The sequence below is a fragment of the Doryrhamphus excisus genome, chromosome 6 (genome assembly GCF_030265055.1).
Source record: "Doryrhamphus excisus isolate RoL2022-K1 chromosome 6, RoL_Dexc_1.0, whole genome shotgun sequence".
Lineage (NCBI taxonomy): Eukaryota > Metazoa > Chordata > Actinopteri > Syngnathiformes > Syngnathidae > Doryrhamphus > Doryrhamphus excisus.
This window is the reverse complement of record NC_080471.1, coordinates 17422656-17441834: the sequence shown is the minus strand read 5'-3', so window position 1 is coordinate 17441834 and position 19179 is coordinate 17422656. Positions and strand designations below refer to the sequence as shown.

General features: G+C 40.0%; 2 protein-coding genes and 1 long non-coding RNA gene across 8 annotated transcripts in view; 1 reads left to right on the top strand and 2 right to left on the bottom strand.

The window, feature by feature from the left end:
* Nucleotides 1-11086, bottom strand: part of c6h15orf61 (chromosome 6 C15orf61 homolog) — a 49524-nt gene extending 38438 nt beyond the window's left edge. Inside the window, exon 1 of one of the 4 annotated variants that reach the window (XM_058075540.1) lies at nt 10741-11086. In XM_058075540.1, coding sequence (XP_057931523.1) covers nt 10741-10911 — 171 coding nt within the window. In that variant the 5' untranslated portion in view covers nt 10912-11086. The remainder of the gene's footprint in view (nt 1-10740) is intronic. The other 3 variants (XM_058075539.1, XM_058075538.1, XM_058075537.1) reach the window with 3 other exon arrangements.
* Nucleotides 9301-19150, top strand: aagab (alpha and gamma adaptin binding protein). Of its 3 annotated transcripts, none has more exons than XM_058075535.1 (12): nt 9301-9548; nt 11908-12081; nt 13303-13432; nt 17204-17394; nt 17480-17576; nt 17644-17733; nt 17805-17888; nt 17969-18048; nt 18131-18218; nt 18285-18389; nt 18482-18531; nt 18610-19150. In XM_058075535.1, exons 4-12 carry the CDS (start codon nt 17335-17337, stop codon nt 18685-18687), a joined length of 732 nt encoding a protein of 243 aa, XP_057931518.1. In that variant the 5' UTR covers nt 9301-9548; nt 11908-12081; nt 13303-13432; nt 17204-17334; the 3' UTR covers nt 18688-19150. The 3 variants fall into 3 exon arrangements, with proteins under 3 accessions (XP_057931518.1, XP_057931519.1, XP_057931517.1); XM_058075536.1 differs by lacking the exon at nt 9301-9548 and adding an exon at nt 10193-10348; XM_058075534.1 differs by lacking the exons at nt 9301-9548; nt 11908-12081; nt 13303-13432 and adding an exon at nt 16773-16965.
* LOC131131134 (uncharacterized) lies at nt 11873-13181 on the bottom strand. The gene is made up of 3 exons (XR_009130152.1): nt 13026-13181; nt 12357-12465; nt 11873-11987 (listed from the first exon to the last, which is right to left on the bottom strand). It is a non-coding gene; the product is annotated as an uncharacterized LOC131131134 (long non-coding RNA).
* Nucleotides 19151-19179: the final 29 nt, after the last annotated feature.

The window sequence follows — 19179 nt, the reverse complement described above, 5'->3', positions numbered from 1 at the left end:
CAGCTCTGTCAACAGACATCACAAGTGGGTTTAAATCACAATCAACTCTTGTTTATGTTCTGTTATTTCTTTAATAGTTTGTAAAACTCAATTCCTTCCTGGGATATGCGGCTTTCATGAAATAGATGAGGAGAAATCGTTAAGTCATTAGCATGGTGCCTTAAAATGTGTTTTCCCTTGCGTTTGGATGATGTATCAGATGAATGACAGTTGAAAGATTACAGGGAAAGGTCATAAGGGCATCCTGGAGATCCTCTGAGACTGTTCTATTAACAACACAGAAAACAAAAAGGCTTTACTAATGACTCCCATGTTGCTAGCTAAGAAACAATCACCTTGTTAATCAGAGGATTGTGTTTCAATGAAAGTTTCAGCACACATCAGGTCCTGTCTTAAACGGGGGTGAGGGTATGTGTCATCACTTACTGCTGTCTTATAGCGCAAAGACTTTACCTTAGTGGCATTGTTACAAATTGGCTTCATTACTGATAAACTATAACAATGTAACAATATGAATACCACAGATATGTCCTCAGGGTCACTGCTGAGTTTGGAGAGGGTGCATGATTAGTGATCATGATGAGTGTAGGGGCGCATGTGGTAAATTGTCGGGCCTTTCTTAATTAACTGCTGGGAGCAACAATTAATGTTTAGAAGATGTGCCAAATACAAGATGGGCTTGATTGTACGACCGTGAGTGTTTGCATTCAGCTTTAGATAAAAGCGGCGCTGAATGTGATGCTTTTACCACTGCAGTGCACAATGTACATCACTGCCAAAGTGTCTGACATAAGTAACACTAGAGAGGCTGATTACTGAAAACTGGCAAGGCTCAAGAGGGTAAAAACATGTTCCATGGATTCTCAAGCACCTTTGGGAGACAAAAAGCGTTGCCCTATGAGCATGGGAGATAGGAGCCAATAAGTATTGGATGTGGGGCTTCTCTTGTCAAACACATGCGCCTCATACAACAATAAAAGTGTCCAACAGGGACTTAATTGTGTTTGTAATATGCAGGCCCTTAATGATGGCCACCACTAAAGCTATTAACCACAGTGGTGGCTCAACTGCTGGTCTGAGACGCCAGGCCACCAACTAAATGAATGTATGATAAAATAATACAAGTTGCAGATTAACAAGCGTAAACTCAGGCATCATGCTAATAAAAGACGTCTATTGTTTAAAGGCTTGGCACCAGGTTGATGAGGTGTTCAGGCATGCATAAGCATGCATAATGAAACTGGTATGAATTATTAATGTGTTGATTATTTAGACCCATCTATCAAAATGATAATGAAGTCAGCACCTTAACACCAATTGAGGTCTTTGCGTAATTACAGCATTTACTTGTATTTAACCAAAATAAAGAGCAAAACACTGATCTATCTTTGTGATTACTCTGGTCGTTATTAGTTTGTTACTCTCCAAAGTCGTCTCGGCCTGTGGTTGTGCTTTTGTTCAAACCTGAATGTAAATGCAGGAATGTACTTTATGTCAAACTGTATATCAAAATTGTCATCTGCCACCAGCAGAGGCATAGTATTTTAACTAAATAATATATGTAATGTGATGCAGTGCCTTTCTACAGCACTGCTAACTACAATGACAGTAATTAACATGTAATTTTAAATGAATACCATTCTTATGATCACTTTAAAGGCAGATTTTGATGCAGCTCTTACTTGTGAAATCTTGCCCTTCTACCTCATGTTGTTGCTGGTACTGTATCTATATAGCTAGACCTACATGAGAGCTTGCCCTTGAGGTTGTACAGGAAAATATGCCTCTAAAGTTGCACAAAAGCATGATATAAGAGCCGTTAACTTGCGAGACCTCAGTTCAGGGAGCATCTGTAAGTATTTTTTCCAGTGCACAGTACAGCTTGTTGTTCCATTGTACTTTGGCTTTAGTCTGGTGTTTACAGGTACAGCTGTCCCTCAAACATTGCTTCATCACTCAATACAAAAAACAAAATATAACAAAATCCTATACATACGTTTACATACATATGACCTTTTTGCTACTTTTGCTCTATTTTAGTTATTGTGGCTTTGCCCTGTGTTGTATTTGTTAGCTACTTCTTTCTGTGACCTCATGCCACAGTCTCTTTTGTTCTACTTTTTCATACCCTTGCATCAACTATTACATGCGCCTTTTGTTATTACATTTTTGAAAACTACTTTTCTGTCCTTGTCTGCTTTGGGATCACAACAGGCAATAAGAAGTCTTTAATGAAATCTCTCAAATGTAACCTTTAAGGAACATTCAAAGGAAGTTCTTCATCCATCAGCATATCAAAAAAGTACCCATGTTGAAGAAAAGCACGGTTAATAACGTCCACTCGACAGATTTGGGTTATTCAGTTGTCAAATGACACGCTCACAGACTAGATCCTTCCCTGCATGTGTGGACACACTTTTCCCTGAGCTAGTTTCTAACGTCTTGATGTGAGGTTCACATATGTAGTGTATGTATGCTTAATGGCATCATTAGAAGTATATTAAGGGGTCAGTACGGTGGTAGCCTCCTACTTAAACAGGGCTAATTTCCCCAATAATATCCTAATAGCTATGCCCTCTTTTTAAACGTGGCAAATAAATCACAAGTGAAGGAGTTGTTAATAACTAAGTGGCACTCAGCTGCCTCCTTTTGCTGTTCCTATTTGTCAAAGTAAATACTCCTGCCAGTAAATGCAAATGGCCGCTTGTCGGAACCACTTCATCTTCACTAGTACATGAAGGTATGGATAATTCTCCTATGTTCTACTTTGTATAATATTCGGAGAGTGTATAATGTGTCTCAAATGATGACAGATATATTGGCTTGAGGCTGCACTTACTGATTCCCATTCACGTTTCCTATTGTTTCCATTTAAGGTGATTGAATAGCAATAAGAGTTTAGCTTTGAAATGCATTCATAATAATCGAAGACACTTGACTGCATGCAATAAAATGGCAATACAAAAGTGTTACATTTATAAAATACAAAAATAAATCATAATGAATCATTTAACATCCAAACTAACATTCACTGCTTCTATTGCCAGGTTAGGGTTAGGTTAATCGTTTTCTTATGACTAAGTAATACTGAGTCCTGTTCATGATACTGAACCTGTTACTATAGGAAAATAATCTATATAAAGGTGGCTTAAATAGCAGCACTTACACATTTAATTTAAGTAAAACACAGTGAAAATACCCCGATACCCGTGTGCACACGCAGTACAGTACACCAGGCCAATGCTTAAGAAACATCCAAACTCTACCTAGCATGTTCATGCCACTCAGTAAATGTCTAACTCCGACTTCCCATTGTCACGCCCCACAAAGCCGTGGGAAATGTAAGTCTGAATTGTACCTGTTTTCTATTGCCTTGGATTTTCATTAAAAAGACCCAATGCTGCAGCTGGGGCCCTCGCCGCTCCACAATGTGAGGAACAACTGCAAGGGCAAACATATGCGACCCACTTCTTCCCATCAAATAAAGTATGCATCTTTTCGCAACAGGTTTGAATCTAAATTGATGTTTAAATCCAGACAGGTTTGCCCTTGTGGCTCGGCGCCCGTGGTAGAGGAGATGTGTCTTTAGTGCTGCTGCCTCTTTTGTGTCGTGCACTGTTCATGGCCTGCATGCTTTTAATTATACTGTCAGCGAATCCCATTCAAATTCTGACAAACACTGAAATTGAGTGTTTTGTGTGTTACTGTATTGTTTTAAATAATCTCATGATCAGTAAAATTGTACACTTACAGTATATCACAGCTATAGGGCAGAATGCCGTAATGGACTGAGTCAATCTTTCTGCACTTCACTGATTTTAGTTGATTGTACTTTCAATATCAAACAATTCTGCCAATTCTGGATAACTGTCTCTGTAAAAAGCTCAATAAAAAATGTGCACAAGGGTGTTTGTAACACCTCATAATATTGTGCAAGTGTACATCATGTTGCAACCAGCGGGTATCATTTTTCTTTTAAACCGCATTGTCTCAACACTGCTTCAACCACTCAATGGGTTAACATCTATTCCATTAGATACCACCCTCTAGTGGCAAGCATGCCCTTCACTGGGCATCTGCCATGCAGGGGAAACTACACAAACAGAAATGTTTCATTGTAAAGCAACCATTAAAAAATAGCCTGATTTGTAGTCTTGTCATTCAAAACATCAAGTGTCGTTCAATTGACTGAAAATAAGCTACTGGCTGTACACTTCTTATTTGGTGTTTTGGGGTCTTAATGGTCAGATCATGTGAACAATGCATTTAATTTTACAGCACGCGGATCAATAGACGGTCAATGCAGCCAAGTGCTGGGAGCAGAGGTTAAACCATCATAAACCAGTACATTTCCAATGTCATAAATCAAGTCCAACAAAACCACTCATGGTACTGGAAATGCAATAAGCTTTCCATGGCATTTTCGGTTGGCCACAGCAGGTAACCAGTCAGTGGTTAACTAACGACAGCACATTCTGGAGTAGTTCACTTCGGAATGACTGATAGTCTGAAAAAAAGGGAGGGTGGGGGGTTCGGAATGTCTCAGCCACGGGTGAGGTTAAAGGGCATGGCTTAAATGGTGGAATCAGTGTATCAACACAATAACACCTGACAGTTTATTAGAGGGTCATGTGACACATTTGCGCCCTGAGCCTACTGTTTGCCTTGCTTGGTCTCCAGATCCCTGGGGGGCTGTAAGGGAGGCCCCTATCTGCTCAAATGGACCTCTGATCTTGCCTAAACATTGATCTTCTTCACTAGTATAGCGAAATGGAGCAATTTGACACCACATGTTGCAACATCATGGTGACCCCTTAAACTCGCTAACCATCTGACTCATTCTATGAAGGCTCTGAGAAGCAGCCAATAAGGATAAGACAATGCAGGCAGGTCATGCATTCAGATCGAGTGTAACGTCTCCGGACAAACAGAGGGATGGAGGATCTAAGGAGTTGGTCATAAGGGCTGTAGTAGATGTGTCCAGTTTAGGAACGTACCATCACTGCAGCTGTGGATTGAGTGAAACGCCAACCACCTGGGGTCTTTGGTGTTAGGGTGAGTGAGTGTTTAGGTGGTTCAACCCAATACAACCTTCGTGTCAGATGACAAATTATGTCAGAAGTGGGATCGTAATCCATGAGGCCAATTGCAGTGTATCTAGTTGGAATGATGACCAGTCCAGGGTGTACCCCTCCACTCACCCGAAGTAAGCTGGGATAGGCTCCAGCATACCCCTGTGACCCTAGTAAAGATAACAATGACCCTTGGGCCATGGCGAAGAACTGCTATCATGCTAAAGAACCTGGCTGTTATGGTAGCTGTTCAAAGTGTGGCGTATACTCATATATATAGTTAGGAGTATATGTTTCTGCTGCACCTCCCATTACATCGTATTGTCTGGTGTTCAAATTTACCAGCGAGGAAAAGCTGAGCATTAAGTCTTTCTTTACCATCTACTTTATTTTCTTTTCATCATCACTCTCCAGGTGTCAAGGACATTACTACAAATACCATTGTGTTAACTGGATGACTCTAGTAACTGCATGTTATCCTTGAGACCTTTGGTGGCTGCTTCAATTTCAGCGCGAGTGCCTGATGGACAAAGTGGGAGGTGTCTGTCCATGAGTGACAGCCTATTATCAGAAGGCCTCCGAAGTCTAATGGCTTTAAGTCACAAGCACAGAGACAGCACCTGCCGTCAATAACAACTCTCTCTCTCTCTCTGCTGATGAATGCCGAACCGCAGCCCATCTATCTGGGGATCAATCAGGACCCTGACTGGGATCGATATCACTCTTGTTTCTGTAACTAGGAGATGCCATAATGGTTTTGCCACTTAATTACGTTGTCAATTTCTAACTTTTGTTTTAGTATAGTCTCTTAAACAGCTTGGTAACACCAGTGCATGCTTAGCTTAGGCAACGTGTCAACTCATTACTAAGTGGCCAACAAACCTTTAGGAGTTAGTCACAATGTTTATTTAATTAGATAACGCCATTCCTTTTAGAAAAAAATGTCACTGCATTGTCAATGAGCTAGTCACTTTCATGTCTAAAGTGACTCAAGTCATACACTGTTGTTTGTATTGTTATCAAGAGATTGCAAAGCATAGTTTCTGTTTTGTATTGATTTGGATGAGGTGTGAACCGAGGGACCCAATTGACGAACTTTATTAAATGGTGCAAAGGGTTTTATTTGGACTTAACCAATAAAATACATGGCACAACCACCTTTCGACCAGTCATAAAAAGTATTACAGTCTGAACATCTTCTTTGTTCCCTCATTGATCTATTCCAAGCATTGTTTGTGTTTAGAGTGGGAGCTGTCTGGCTTGACTGGAGATTATGCTGTTGATATTCCAGTCATGTAAGAGCCATCATTATATTCAAGTACTGTAAGAGGAGAGGTCAAATGTTGCACAGTGATTCCCCCTGTACAAGTCATAAAGCACACAATGGTGCGGCAAAAAGTGTAAAGGAACTGTTGTCATTTTCTACGGTAGAGCAAGCTCACCCCGGGACTTTGCCTATGCAGTTCATCCAAACAGCAGGCCAGTAAGACACAAGTGAGCGGGAAAGAGATGTTTTTGCAATAAATTCTCCGGATTTAAACTGCATACAGTAGCCTCTGATGGGATTCAGGCAAAGCTTGGTATCCGCATAGAGCCGAGCAATCTGGCCATAAATAAAACAGATGTTTCCCTTCCTCCTTGATTGCCATTTGGTCTCTGTATCACACCGTGAAACCACTGTGGCGGGGAACTCCAGCGAGTCTCATGAGTGTGGCGGGGTTCAGTGTGTTGTCTAAATGTTAATTTACTGTAAGACTCTCCTGTGACAGTTACATCTACAACAGTACGGGAAGAAGACACTTTAATGTTTCTCTCACTGCCTGATAAATATACACTACTAGACAGGAAATATATGTAACACACATATATACATAACACAGACCTCAGCTGAGGTCTACCATCTGAGTGTAGACTGAGTTGGATGATGACACCTGCCAATTTTCTGTTGATGGTTAACTTCGCTGTTTGCCATTTACTACATACACTCGAGCAGTGGTCTCAAACACGCGGCCCGCGGGCCACACTAGTTTGAGGCCCCCGCCTTGATATGAAAGTTTAATGTTAGTGCGGCCCGCGCAAGTTTGATTTGGATGCTGTATGGTATCATGTACCCAGAAAAAATTATTACGTTTGATTAATGTTCATGTTAAAGGTTAAATAACTGTTAATAGTTATCCTCCCTATCCGTGTGGAAGTGGTAAGTTTTTGGCTTTTTTAAGTTTAAAGGAAATAACTTGAAGGCTACCTTTTAAGTCGCTAGCTCTCTAGTTTGCGACTTAGCATGTGTCTCAAGACCCTGCAGTTGCGCAATATGTTGTAAATAAAAAGAGTATAAATGTGACTATAGTCATGTTTTGTCATGTCTACAGGGCTCTAATAATACTTTGTTAATTTTAATCTGAAAAAAATAATTTGTCTACCCACCAACTATATGTGGTTTCTTAAGTTTTTATTATTTGACGTTTTATTATTATTATAATATTTATTTATTTATTTCTGATTGATTGATTTTCTTTATTCTTGATTTATTTATTTATTTTTCATCTTATTTTGTGTAGAAAAATAAAAAGTAAGATATTTGAGAACAGTGGAATGTTTTATCAGAGCTTTTATTGTAGAAAATTGGAACCAAAGCGAAGTTCTTTACATTTTTTGTTTTTAATAAATGCTTTTTTGGTTGGTTTTTTGTTTTGGAAAACCAGATGCAGCCCAGTCTCACCCAGACCCGAGCTCCAGTGGCCCCCAAGTAAAATGAGTTTGAGACCCCTGCACTAGAGTATATACAAAACAGCGCAGTACTTGCTTCATCCTGAAGGAATATGGGCGAGCGTGAGCTGGAAGGTGCGTGTCACTGCTGTGCTTCCATAGAGAGGAAAAGCCAGCAAGTTTTTTTTTTGGACAGCAGCAGCACTAGCTGGAGAGCAGCAAATCATATTATATGCAAGACATTTTTATGTCTATTACTGCTATATTACAAAAGGGCGAAGCACACACAAAAAAGTGCCCATCCCTGACAGTCTCAATAATAATAATAATAATAATGTATTTGATTTTCACATACAAAAAAAGGACTCACAAATATTAATGTTTTAATCTGAATTAACGCTACAAGTGACCTTTATACTATAGTTGACACAACTTTTACGATATTGAGCAAAACACATCGGTTGTGGTTGTGCTTATCAAATGACCCATTTTCACAGACAAACCTAACCTAAATAAGGTAATGCTCAAGAGTTGTCGCCAAAAAAGAAGGTCTCCATCTGTTGACGCTATTAGGTGTAATTTTGACCCTCTTGTGCCTAATGATCCATATGCTAGCTGTGAGAGTGCTGAAGAGTGTGTATGGCCCCTTCAGGCGTTGTATGGCGGCAGATCTACATGTCTTTAACCTCTGTGTGTGCGCGCGTGTATGTATTAAAGCTCAAACAGGTCCGGGGGCTTTTCAGAGGACTCAAACGTCACGCTGGAGGGCCCATGAAAAGCATCTTCCTCCTCCCTCCTCATTGGACCCTTCTAGGTGTTCTTGTGCAGAGCCAGAGGGGGTGTTATTGTTGGTTTATTGTGAAAGCTCATGTTGTGTTACAAAGAGTCAGCTTCCTCATGCTGAGTCCCTCTAAGCAAGCAATGATTAAACAAATATATGCATGTAAGACAAGGAAATACAGTAACCGCTAAAGAAATTTGACTTTCCGCTGAAACTTATTTGTTTAATAAGCAATTTAATTATAATTTTTTAGTGAGCAATTATTTCGGTTTTATTTTTTTTATATTAATCCGTAATATTTGTTATTCATGAAAGATTAATCCCTGTTATTTTATGAGGATCTCACAACCATCTGCCCCAAATAATGTATCTATTCAGAAGTGTGAGTATCTATGTGTTATTGTGTGTATTTCAGTGCCCAGCTAATGAGAGTTGTATCTCAAAAGAAACTGCAAAACATCCATCCACAGTTTGTGCTGTGGGGACAAAATAGAAAAGGGATCAAATATTCATGCTTGTTTGCCTGAACCTTTATAATATTTTGACACATTCCAAATTGCTATCTTGAATATTAAGTGGTAAGTACAGAAGATATTATAAAGCATTAAAGCGATGAATGTATTTTATGGGAAAACAATGTCATGATATAGAGAGTCGGGTAATGAGGAGCACAGGATGTGGGCTTTGCTTTGATTAAAAGAGTGAGGCGTAGGATAAAGGCCAGTTTAAGTGTTGTGTCCATATGGTCCCAAGGCCCCGAGGCTGTGGGCCTCCACTTGGGGGCTTCAAAACTCTTCGCTCTTCATGGGACCCCAGCTGGTGAAACAAACCCCATTTACTCTCCTGCGCTGCCTCGGCCGCCATTATGGACCTTGGCGGAGACTCAGCCCCTCTCTGCCATAATTAACAGCACCGATGCCACAACAATTATTGCCCCGCGCCGCACATACGCCATGAATGAGATGAGCTAATGGGAGCGAAAGAACAGAGTGAGTAACAGAAGTTAGAGATGAATGCTGCTCTTTCTAAAGGAATAAAAAGTAAAAGGCTTGTGCTGCAAGCGCACAGTCATTAGGCTCTAAATAGTTTACACAAAGCTCCCCATTAAATGGCAAAATGCGGTAATTAACACATGACAGAAAATCAAAGGCTATTTGTAAGCATATGAGAAGTAAGAGCCAGGGGCTTGTGCGCAGATTACAACTGTAGTGAATGAATAGTTTAGCAGTCATTAAACACATTTTATTTGGTTGGAATTCATTTAAAGTGTTTTGAAAAACAAATGCAACTTTTTTTTTTCATAAAAAACATAATAACAATGGCACAGTTTTAGATCTACAGTAGAGCCCTCTGGTCTCCAGGGGGTGTCAAAATATTGGAAAAAATATTCACTTTCAATATAATAATATTAAAAAGTAGTGTCTATTAAAGCTCACTTTAATTCAAATGTAAAGCATTAATTTCATTTTCTGGCTCAGCTGGAGCCTATCCCAGCTGTCTTTGGGCGAGAGGCGGGGTACACCCTGGACTGGTCGCCAGCCAATCACAGGGCACATATCGACAAACAACCATTCACACTCACATTCATACCTATGGACAATTTCGAGTCACCAATTAACCTAGCATGTTTTTGGAATGTGGGAAAAAAACGGAGTACCCGGAGAAAACACACGCATGAACGTGGAGAACATGCAAATTCCACACAGAGATGGCCGAGGGTGGAACTGAATTCGGGTCTCCTAGCTGTGAGGCCTGCATGCTAACCATTCGTCCGCTGTGCAGCCCAAAGGTAAAGCAATACCCAATTAATATTCCCATGATAACAATAAGTGTCATCATTTTCGTACATACTTCTTAGTATAGTTATTGTGTGCTATACAGTGGAACCTCAGTTAGCATCCCCTTTGGTTAGCATGTTTTTCGGTTAACGCTGAAAATTTACACCACAATTTTGCCTCAGCATTCTTTTGGTTACGCATTTTGTTGTGATGTTAATACACTGTGTGTGTTCAATTCCCGAAACGTCCTTCCTTGTAAGTATACCTTTGGTTAGCATTTTAGCTAGCAACATATTTTTACACTTTGACTAATTTGACATAGTTTTGCATGCATAAAACGGAAAATGAAACACAAACACATGAAACATGAAATTGACAAGTGAACAATTAAGGTTACTTTTACCTTCATTGAAGATGTGACTTCCCAAAGACACGATGTGGTAGCGTGATCAATCACCGCCATCTTCCTGTTTTCATTCACGTCAAGAATTGCCGATGAATGGGGGCGGGGCGCCATATGAAATCTCCCCTCAGGCGCCTGTTTGCACATGCTAACTTTGAACGGCTGTCCCATTACGTGACGACCTCAATGTGCGGGTTTTTTTTCTCACACGGGAGGAAGACGCTAGAACAGCTTCTCAAATCCACCCTTAATGTGACCTATTCTTTGGTGTGCTTAACGGTGGAAAGGAATCCAGCCTATTTTGAGCTGCCGCATCTCAACAATGAGCGCAAAGCTCATTTCAACATCCAGCTGTTCCTGTAATGTTGTCTGCTGCTTATCTCGTGGCTAAGATGGTTAACTTTAAGTGGCTCATTCCTCATTGATGTGGGTGTGTGCAAAAAATATAACAGCAATGCATTTTAATTTGAGCAGCTTTGGGAGGGAGCCATGGGAAGAAAGTGTGATATCTAAAATCATTAATTTAGGCAAAATTGTGCCATCAAAATCTCTGATTACACACAGATAGTGTGTGATCAAAATCTGAAATAAAAATTAGATGAGATGAAATATACAATTTTCCCTTGCCTGGTAGACCATGATCAACTAATTAGTGATATGTAGTATTATGGTCACTAGGCAACAGTAATGACACAAAACATTGATGAGACATTACCGCATGGAAAAAAGTTATCCTCACTGTCCATGTGGAAGTGGTACATGTTTGGCTTCTTAATTTTAGAAAAACTAAAGCTATCTAGCGTCTGTCTGTTGCCCCTGAAGTATAAGAGTTGCATAATGTGATGTAAACAATGAATAATAGGACAGTAAAGGTGAATATAGGTATGTTATTTCATGTCTACATGACTCTAATGTATAAAACATATTTAGAAAGTTATCAACAGGTTTTCTAAGCTCAAACTATGAAAATATTCTACTTATTAGCTGAATCCTTGCCGCAATTAATATACCATTATGGTGGTCCGGAACCAATGTTCTACTGGCCTAACCACTACCAAAAACACTGACCTACATTTTTAACTTAAATTGTAGTATTTGCTCCATTAAATTATATTAAATTATTCCCCACAGTCCATTATCTTTATTTTGTCACATGATTGTGTGCAGTGTTTCCAAGTCCAGACTTCCCGGGCCCGGGCCACCTCTTCCAGTTCCACCGAAAGGACCCCAAGGCGATCCCAGGCCAGCTGTGAGACATAATCCCAGTTGTAATTGCTTGAGCCGAACAAAATTGTTCTGCACAATAGAAACCTACAAAGGCTGACTGAGGAGAAATCTCTGGTAAGTAAACGTATTTTACTTGACATATGCAGTACACAGTCTGCAAGAGAGAAGATCAAGAATACTACTGCTACAAGTTCTTAGCTTTGTGTTTGTACTTGATTTATCACAGTATACAAAAGAACAGATCTGTTATTGTAACAGCCAGCAGGCTTCTGACCTCTCCTGTTTTCTAGCAGGTTGAATTGATAAAAGCTGCCGATGGGAGGCCCGTTCTATCCTTCACCTCTTTAATGTGTGCTAGCAATGAGCTCCTTGGGAATACAACTAATTACTTCACATCTGTATTTATTTGATCCACAAGGAATTATCCCTTCTGTCACAGGCAGAATGCGCTGGAAGCCATAGGTAGCAGTGATTCATCTCAGCAACACGTCTGGCACCCTTGAACAACAAAACAGCGGGAAAATCAATAGAAATAAATGAAGAATACCATGTCACTGTAATGCAAAATGGTGTAATAAATGCATAGAGAGGCTGGATGGAAAATGTTAATGCGGTATCAGATTGAGGCCATAAAAAAACAATGCAGAAATTCTACTAATGCAGCAGTTAAATTGAGTTAATCAAAACAATGAAAGCGGGATGGAAACTATTAAACATTTAATAATTAATTCAAAATATATATCTCTGGTGTTCACTCCTAAACAAAACATATTTGCAATTTGAAAAGTAGTAAAAAAAAAGAAATGACTCATACTGTATATAGTGATTATTTGGTTATCATTTTCTCTATTGCCCTCTAGAGGACGATTCACAAACTACAGTCTTGTGAAGTCAATGTGTACAACTCAAATTTATTCCAAACATGTGAATGAATTGAACAAAAAGGTAAATAATATCAGTTTTAAGATATCCTCCTCCAGATACCAGTAGAAATACACAGTTCACCTCTACATAGTCCATGAAAAAAATGTTCCAATCAGGCTATGACAACCCATTACCTTTTATACCGATGTCTGACTATTTTGGATGTTCTGCAGGATGTCAAATTGCCTCAAGCTCAACCACAATGGCTCTTGAGGGGTACCCTGTCAGAATAAGGCCACACAATGTTTCCACAGCACTGTTTCATAACCTCTTTAATTGCCTTTACTCACAATCTGTAGCTCGGCACTACTACCCCCTGTTGAGTTCCCTAATAGACCTTGGGGGTGGGCTTGTTTAGTCTAATCATACAGAGGTGTAGTCTGATGATTAATTTCTGTTAATATCTCGCAGGTGCCACGTGTGCCGTGCAGCAGAGCAACCTGTTGCATTGTGTCCATCTACCGCTGGGCCACACCGAGCCAAAAGCACCAAGAATGTAGTCTGGGTTTGTGCCTGAGCCACAATCCTCAACTGAATCAAGGTAATTAAATGATTGGATTCATGCTAATTAACAACAATGGGGTTCAACTTTCTAATTATCCTTGTTCACACAGCACTCTCCGTAGCCACCCCAAGTGCACATAAAGCATTCCATCTGCTGGTAATTAGGCCCAATAATTTTACACGCCAGCTAAATGAGTTACAATGCACATGGCTGATAATAGCATACATGTTAGCGTGGTGGTTAAATTGGAGCAGGGATGCATCCTCGTTTGCACTTCAAAGATCATTTTCTCTCAACTTTATTTGATTTTGGTCACAGCAGGGGAAAAAAAGCACCTTTGTGCCAATTGCAAATATTTAATGTAATGACTTTTCATTTGGTTAATCTGCAAATCAAAGAGCAATTGAGACTAAACTGTTGTGTTCGCTGGCATGGGGGACTGTCATCATCCTGTGAATGCATTCCTGCAGAGAATCATTTGAACCTGTTCCTCCACCTTGGCTGTAGAGCAGTGGAACACAGTGTGTTTTTGTGTGTGTGTGTAGAAAGCTACCTAATGAAGGGATGTGGATAATGGTGCACTTGGAAGACTGGATGTGTTTCCAGTTGGCTGCCAGATGCTGGCGATGGAGAGAGGGGGTGATCACACACAAATCATCACATTGCTGCACTGCTCAAACGCATCAAGCCAATCTCTCTCTGGGAAGCAAACCAAGCATAAAAAACACCTTAATTAATTTAAGCGTTTACTTTAGAAACATCTTCTCACAATTAATCCAGTCAGGAGGTACATGATGCCACTGCCAGGGGAAGATAAGCAGGCTTAATTAACAGGCGTTGAATGTTTAAAGAGAAAGAACATACATTTTCTGGATGTATACACACACACAAGGGTGTTAAAAATAAATGAACTTGTAAGTGCTAATTAATGAAGTATCAGTGTTCTTAGAGATGCCCAATGGCTGCTCAGAGAATCCTTGCTGATAAAGAGAAAACATGACAAAGAATATTTCACACACTGATGGAATGGAATTACTCATTTGGACTCTATGCATTTTGGTCAAAACAAATTGCAGCTCCTATAAAAATTAGATGTATGGTCAGTGTGCTGAAATTCGGTATCATAATGACACCAGTACAGGAATAAAGAACTTGTAAACATTGTGATATGCAAGAATGAACGAATAATAAAAGTATTTATAGCAACAGATGCAATCACATGCATTTGTGGCATATGCCATCTTCTATGGTTTGTGATCTGTTCCAACACCTTTATCTAGAGTGACCAAAAGTCCTGTTTTCACATCCTGTCGAAAATGCGCTGGTTTTCATTGGTACATTGCATTGAGCAGCATTAGGGGAGAAAGTTGGGTCCGCAGTTACAGAGACAAACCACAAGTCCTTCTAAATAATCGGGAGTGTGACCAACCACAGTGTCGTGGGCATGCCTGGATGTTGGCTGTGGGTGGAATACATTAAAACAGATCCGTTTTGCAGGAGGAACGAAATCCAAAGAAATACAGCTGAATAGGTGCAGATTCTAGAAGACCTAGAAAGCTTTCTGTGCTGGTTATTATGTGTAGATGCTCTACCTTCAATAGATGCTCTCCACAACTCAATAAAAAGGGCTGAAAAATGAGAATAATAGGTCTCCTTTAACCATACCTCAAGCATAGCTCACACAAAAAGTAAAAAAAAAGCAAACCACATGCTCAGAGTTCATCCTTAGATATGTCAACACTGAAGCCTTGTGTGAATTGCTAAAGTCATGCATGACAACGATTGGAAACCTGACTTTTTATGTGGCATAAAAGACATATTTTTCACACGTAATTTAGCTGATTCCCAAAAGGACACTGAATTTTGAGGTTCCACTGTCATCTTCATATACAACAACATCTCTAATTGTTATTCATGTCTTGATTTGAATATGTCATCACTCATAAAACACAAGTTTCTGCAGGCCTCCCTGATTTGCCACCTAATGTCCACATCCCCACCCACGCTTCCCCGTTCTCTGCAGACCACTGAGCTCTCTGACAGACCACAAGTAGAGGCCAGGTGCTGAGAGATGCTGCGCTCAAAGGCACACATCTGTTTCCAGCAGGGCTGTGAGGATGGGGCACCTTTTTGTAAAGTTGCTCAAATCCAGCAGCACATTCTTTGGCACAGGTGCAACACAGAGTAAAGCTGGCGTGACTCGCAGGAAGTCGGCAGATAGCCAGTGATTAGCAGTTGGGGAAGCTACGGCTGTCTTATTGGCATGCTAGAGCAGGTACGCGCGTCTGTCCTGAGACAGCTGTAAAGCAGTAGCCCATAGCACAGCAATCAAGTGCCTGCTTCTTTAGAAGAATGCTGATGTGCTGCAATCTGCTGCTTTTTTGCAGCCAACTCTTTCCATCTGTCCAATATCACAGTGACAGTCTCGGCCTCTTCCTTGTCACTTCAGGTACCGATTCATCAAAATATATAGGAGTACTACAGAAAGTGTGTAAACTATATCTAAAAGAAATGCCGACCTTTGCGGAGATGAATGTGTTTGTTGTGACAGGGGTAGCCTGACCTTTATGTCACCATCACTCTGTGAATGAGACCTTTGAACATCTATTAATGCAGGGCGCTACCATCACTCTTCACTCCTGCATGGTGAGTCCATCCTGCTGATTGAAAGAGTAAATATCAGTGAAAGCAACACTGATATCTAATTTATCCTTGTGGATTCGCAAGGTCTTGTAATTTAATGATGGACGTGATATGGATAAATTCAGCAAATTAACAGTCTGGATGAAGCGAATCAATGTAATCCTCTCCAGATTTAATAAATACATTAACTGATTATGTTCTAATAGAAGGCGAAACCAATAATGACTTCTGAGCACCAACTTGGTTGTTATTGTGGGATGGAACTACATAACGTACATGTACATAGAGATACATAAATTTAATTCCCATACATCTTGGAACATGCACAAATAATTGAGAAAAACATTCCAATATATGAATAAATGATACATATTTTAAAATATGGAGTTACTTTTCAATCACCCTAGACATAGTAGTTGTTGTTTGGCAAAAATCCTGCCATGCATTTATTCAGGTTATAATAATGATCAACAAATAATTGGACAACACAAAATTATAGATCTTCAAACAGTTACAGTTAAAAAAAAGATGTCAGTATTGGCGCATTATTGCCCTTGTATTTACTTGGAATCGAACCCATCAAATTTGGCGTGGCCGCGAAAAAACAGCATTTGAATAATACACACTAAGCGTATTCGGTATGGCTATAGTTTAATTTCATTAGACGCTGTGCATAATAAAAAGTAATTCACATAAGAAATAACTTGAACGTTGAACCGGAAGCAACAGTCGAAAGGTCCGTTTTACTTCATTTTTACGGCACTTTAAGCATTTTACGTCACTTAAAGCTAGAAGCCAACGAAGTCTACCTGTAATATTTTTTTGTATTAAAATGTCTGACTCGGAGGACGCTGCAGATATGCCTATCCCGTGTATAGTTGTCACTAGCTGTGACAGTGGGTTTAAAGAGGAGGAACTGATCCAGCGTAAGTGTTCGGGTATTTACATTATGTGTCACGCATGCTAATGCTAGCTAGAATTAGCTAACACAGGTGATGGTGATGTTGTCGAAGATCCATTTGGATGTTGATGCTTGGAAATAGTGACGTTAAACGTTAGTGACGATTCAATTGTGACTGTTTGTGAGCTCGGCTGGGAAATATAAATTAAGTGGGCACACTTAATCAACCAGATGTGGTGTTTCATGTGGTGTTTCTGTCACAGAAATCATCGCTACACAGACATTACCAGAGGCGAGAAAGAGGGATGAAACAGTAGTGTGGTACCCATGGACCATCAACAACAAGTATTACACAGCAGATGTCAGCCTGTGTGTTGTACCAAGCACTTTCCAAATGTCTTCAGAGATTGCACAAACCATGCAGGCTTTCATAGCCTATGTTAATAGCACAAAGGTATGGAACCTAATGATAAGGTGGACGGAAGACTGATCAGTTTCATCAGTGATACATTAAGGATGTTTTAATGCCTGTTTTGCAGAAAGATGGTCTGGAGAAGCTCCGTCCATGGATAGCAGTAGTGGAAGACATTGCTCCAGAGGTGCTCATTTTAGTGTGTGACAGAGTTTGTGAAGATGGTATGTTTCCTTCATCATTGCACTCTGACTGATCCTTAAATTTCCTTAACCTGAGTCAATTCTTTAGGTATTACGAGACATGAAGCACAGCAGTGGTGTTTGAGGCACGGCTTTGAGCTGGTGGAGCTCAATCCTCAGGAGTTGCCTGACGAAGATGGTGAGAAAGCTCAATGCATTCAGCCAACACATTTTTTGTTAATGTACCTGATGTCGTCTTTTCTCTGTCAGATGACTTCCCAGAATCCACAGGAGTAAAGAGAATTGTCCAGGCTCTCAATGCAAATGTGTGGTCCACTGTGGAGATGAAGGATGGTCAGCAAGAATGCTTTTACTCTTAGTTATTTTGTCTTTAAATCATGCATAACTTTACACATTTTTCTGGCATCAAACAGGACACAATCAGGGCTTTGGTCTCATGAGTAGTTTGGTGGCTGCTCGACACAACAACCCTCGTAAATGTCAAGAGCCGCAAGTCAGTGCCACCTTATTCGCATTTTATTCACAACATTGCTTTTTTTGCTTTTACCAACTGTGTATTGATACTTCTGTAACAGTCTTCCAGTCTGCCAGCAGAGGGCACTCTTGTTCATGAAGTGGTTCACCATACAGAGAGAACCAACTCTCAAGATAATACAGTTGTCGGTGAGTTAACATGTTCCATCAACCATAATAATAAAGCATGCCTAATTCTATCATCGGTCCTCTCAGATGCAATGACAAATTTAGACATTCAGGAGCTTGCAAATCTCACCGCGGGAGATGCAGATGTGGATAACTTTGAGCGCCTCTTCACCAAATTAAAAGAAATGAAAGGTAAATTAACCAATATATGTAGATTTTGAAATTGTGTGCACACTGCCAGCTTAATGTGTTTAATGATGTGTTTTTCTTTTGGCAATTCGCAGACAAAGCATCATCATTACCACATGAGCAGAGAAAGGTCCACGCAGAGAAGGTAAGCAACCCCAGTTTAAAGACAAGTATATGTTATGGATTGCATCTACATTGTGGGGGGAAAAAATCTGCTTTCCAGGTAGCAAAAGCCTTCTGGACAGCTATCGGTGGTGATGATGATGAGATAGACGGGCTATCATCCGGTGAAGAAAGCTAACGGAAGTGTTACCCAGTCGACATATCTCCTACTTTTCATGGCTCTCCTGCAAGATCCGGCGCCCACCTTAAATGGATGCTTAAAAACCTCTAAAGCAGACATGCTCATGGACTACTGTAGGCAGGCCGGGGTCCTTCCAAAACACATCCAACATCCTGTTGGGGAGAGAAGAGAGGCAATAAATGGACCCTCAGACATGGGTCATCCAGTGCAAATAACGGATTTTTTTCCCCTTTGGGTGCATTTGTCACAATTATCTTTTAAGTGACATGACTTGCCTTACGTTAAGATTAATAGTCAAACTATGAATATTCTGTTGAGTCAACATAAAGATGTCTTGTGTGAATAACTTTTTGTTTTCAATATTATTACTGTATAGGCCCCATTTTAACTTTTGTTTTTTGATCATGGTGTCAACATCAGTGATATAACTGGTATATTACAATAAAAATTATATAGTGTATTTCTTTGCTGCTTGAAAGTGCTAATTTG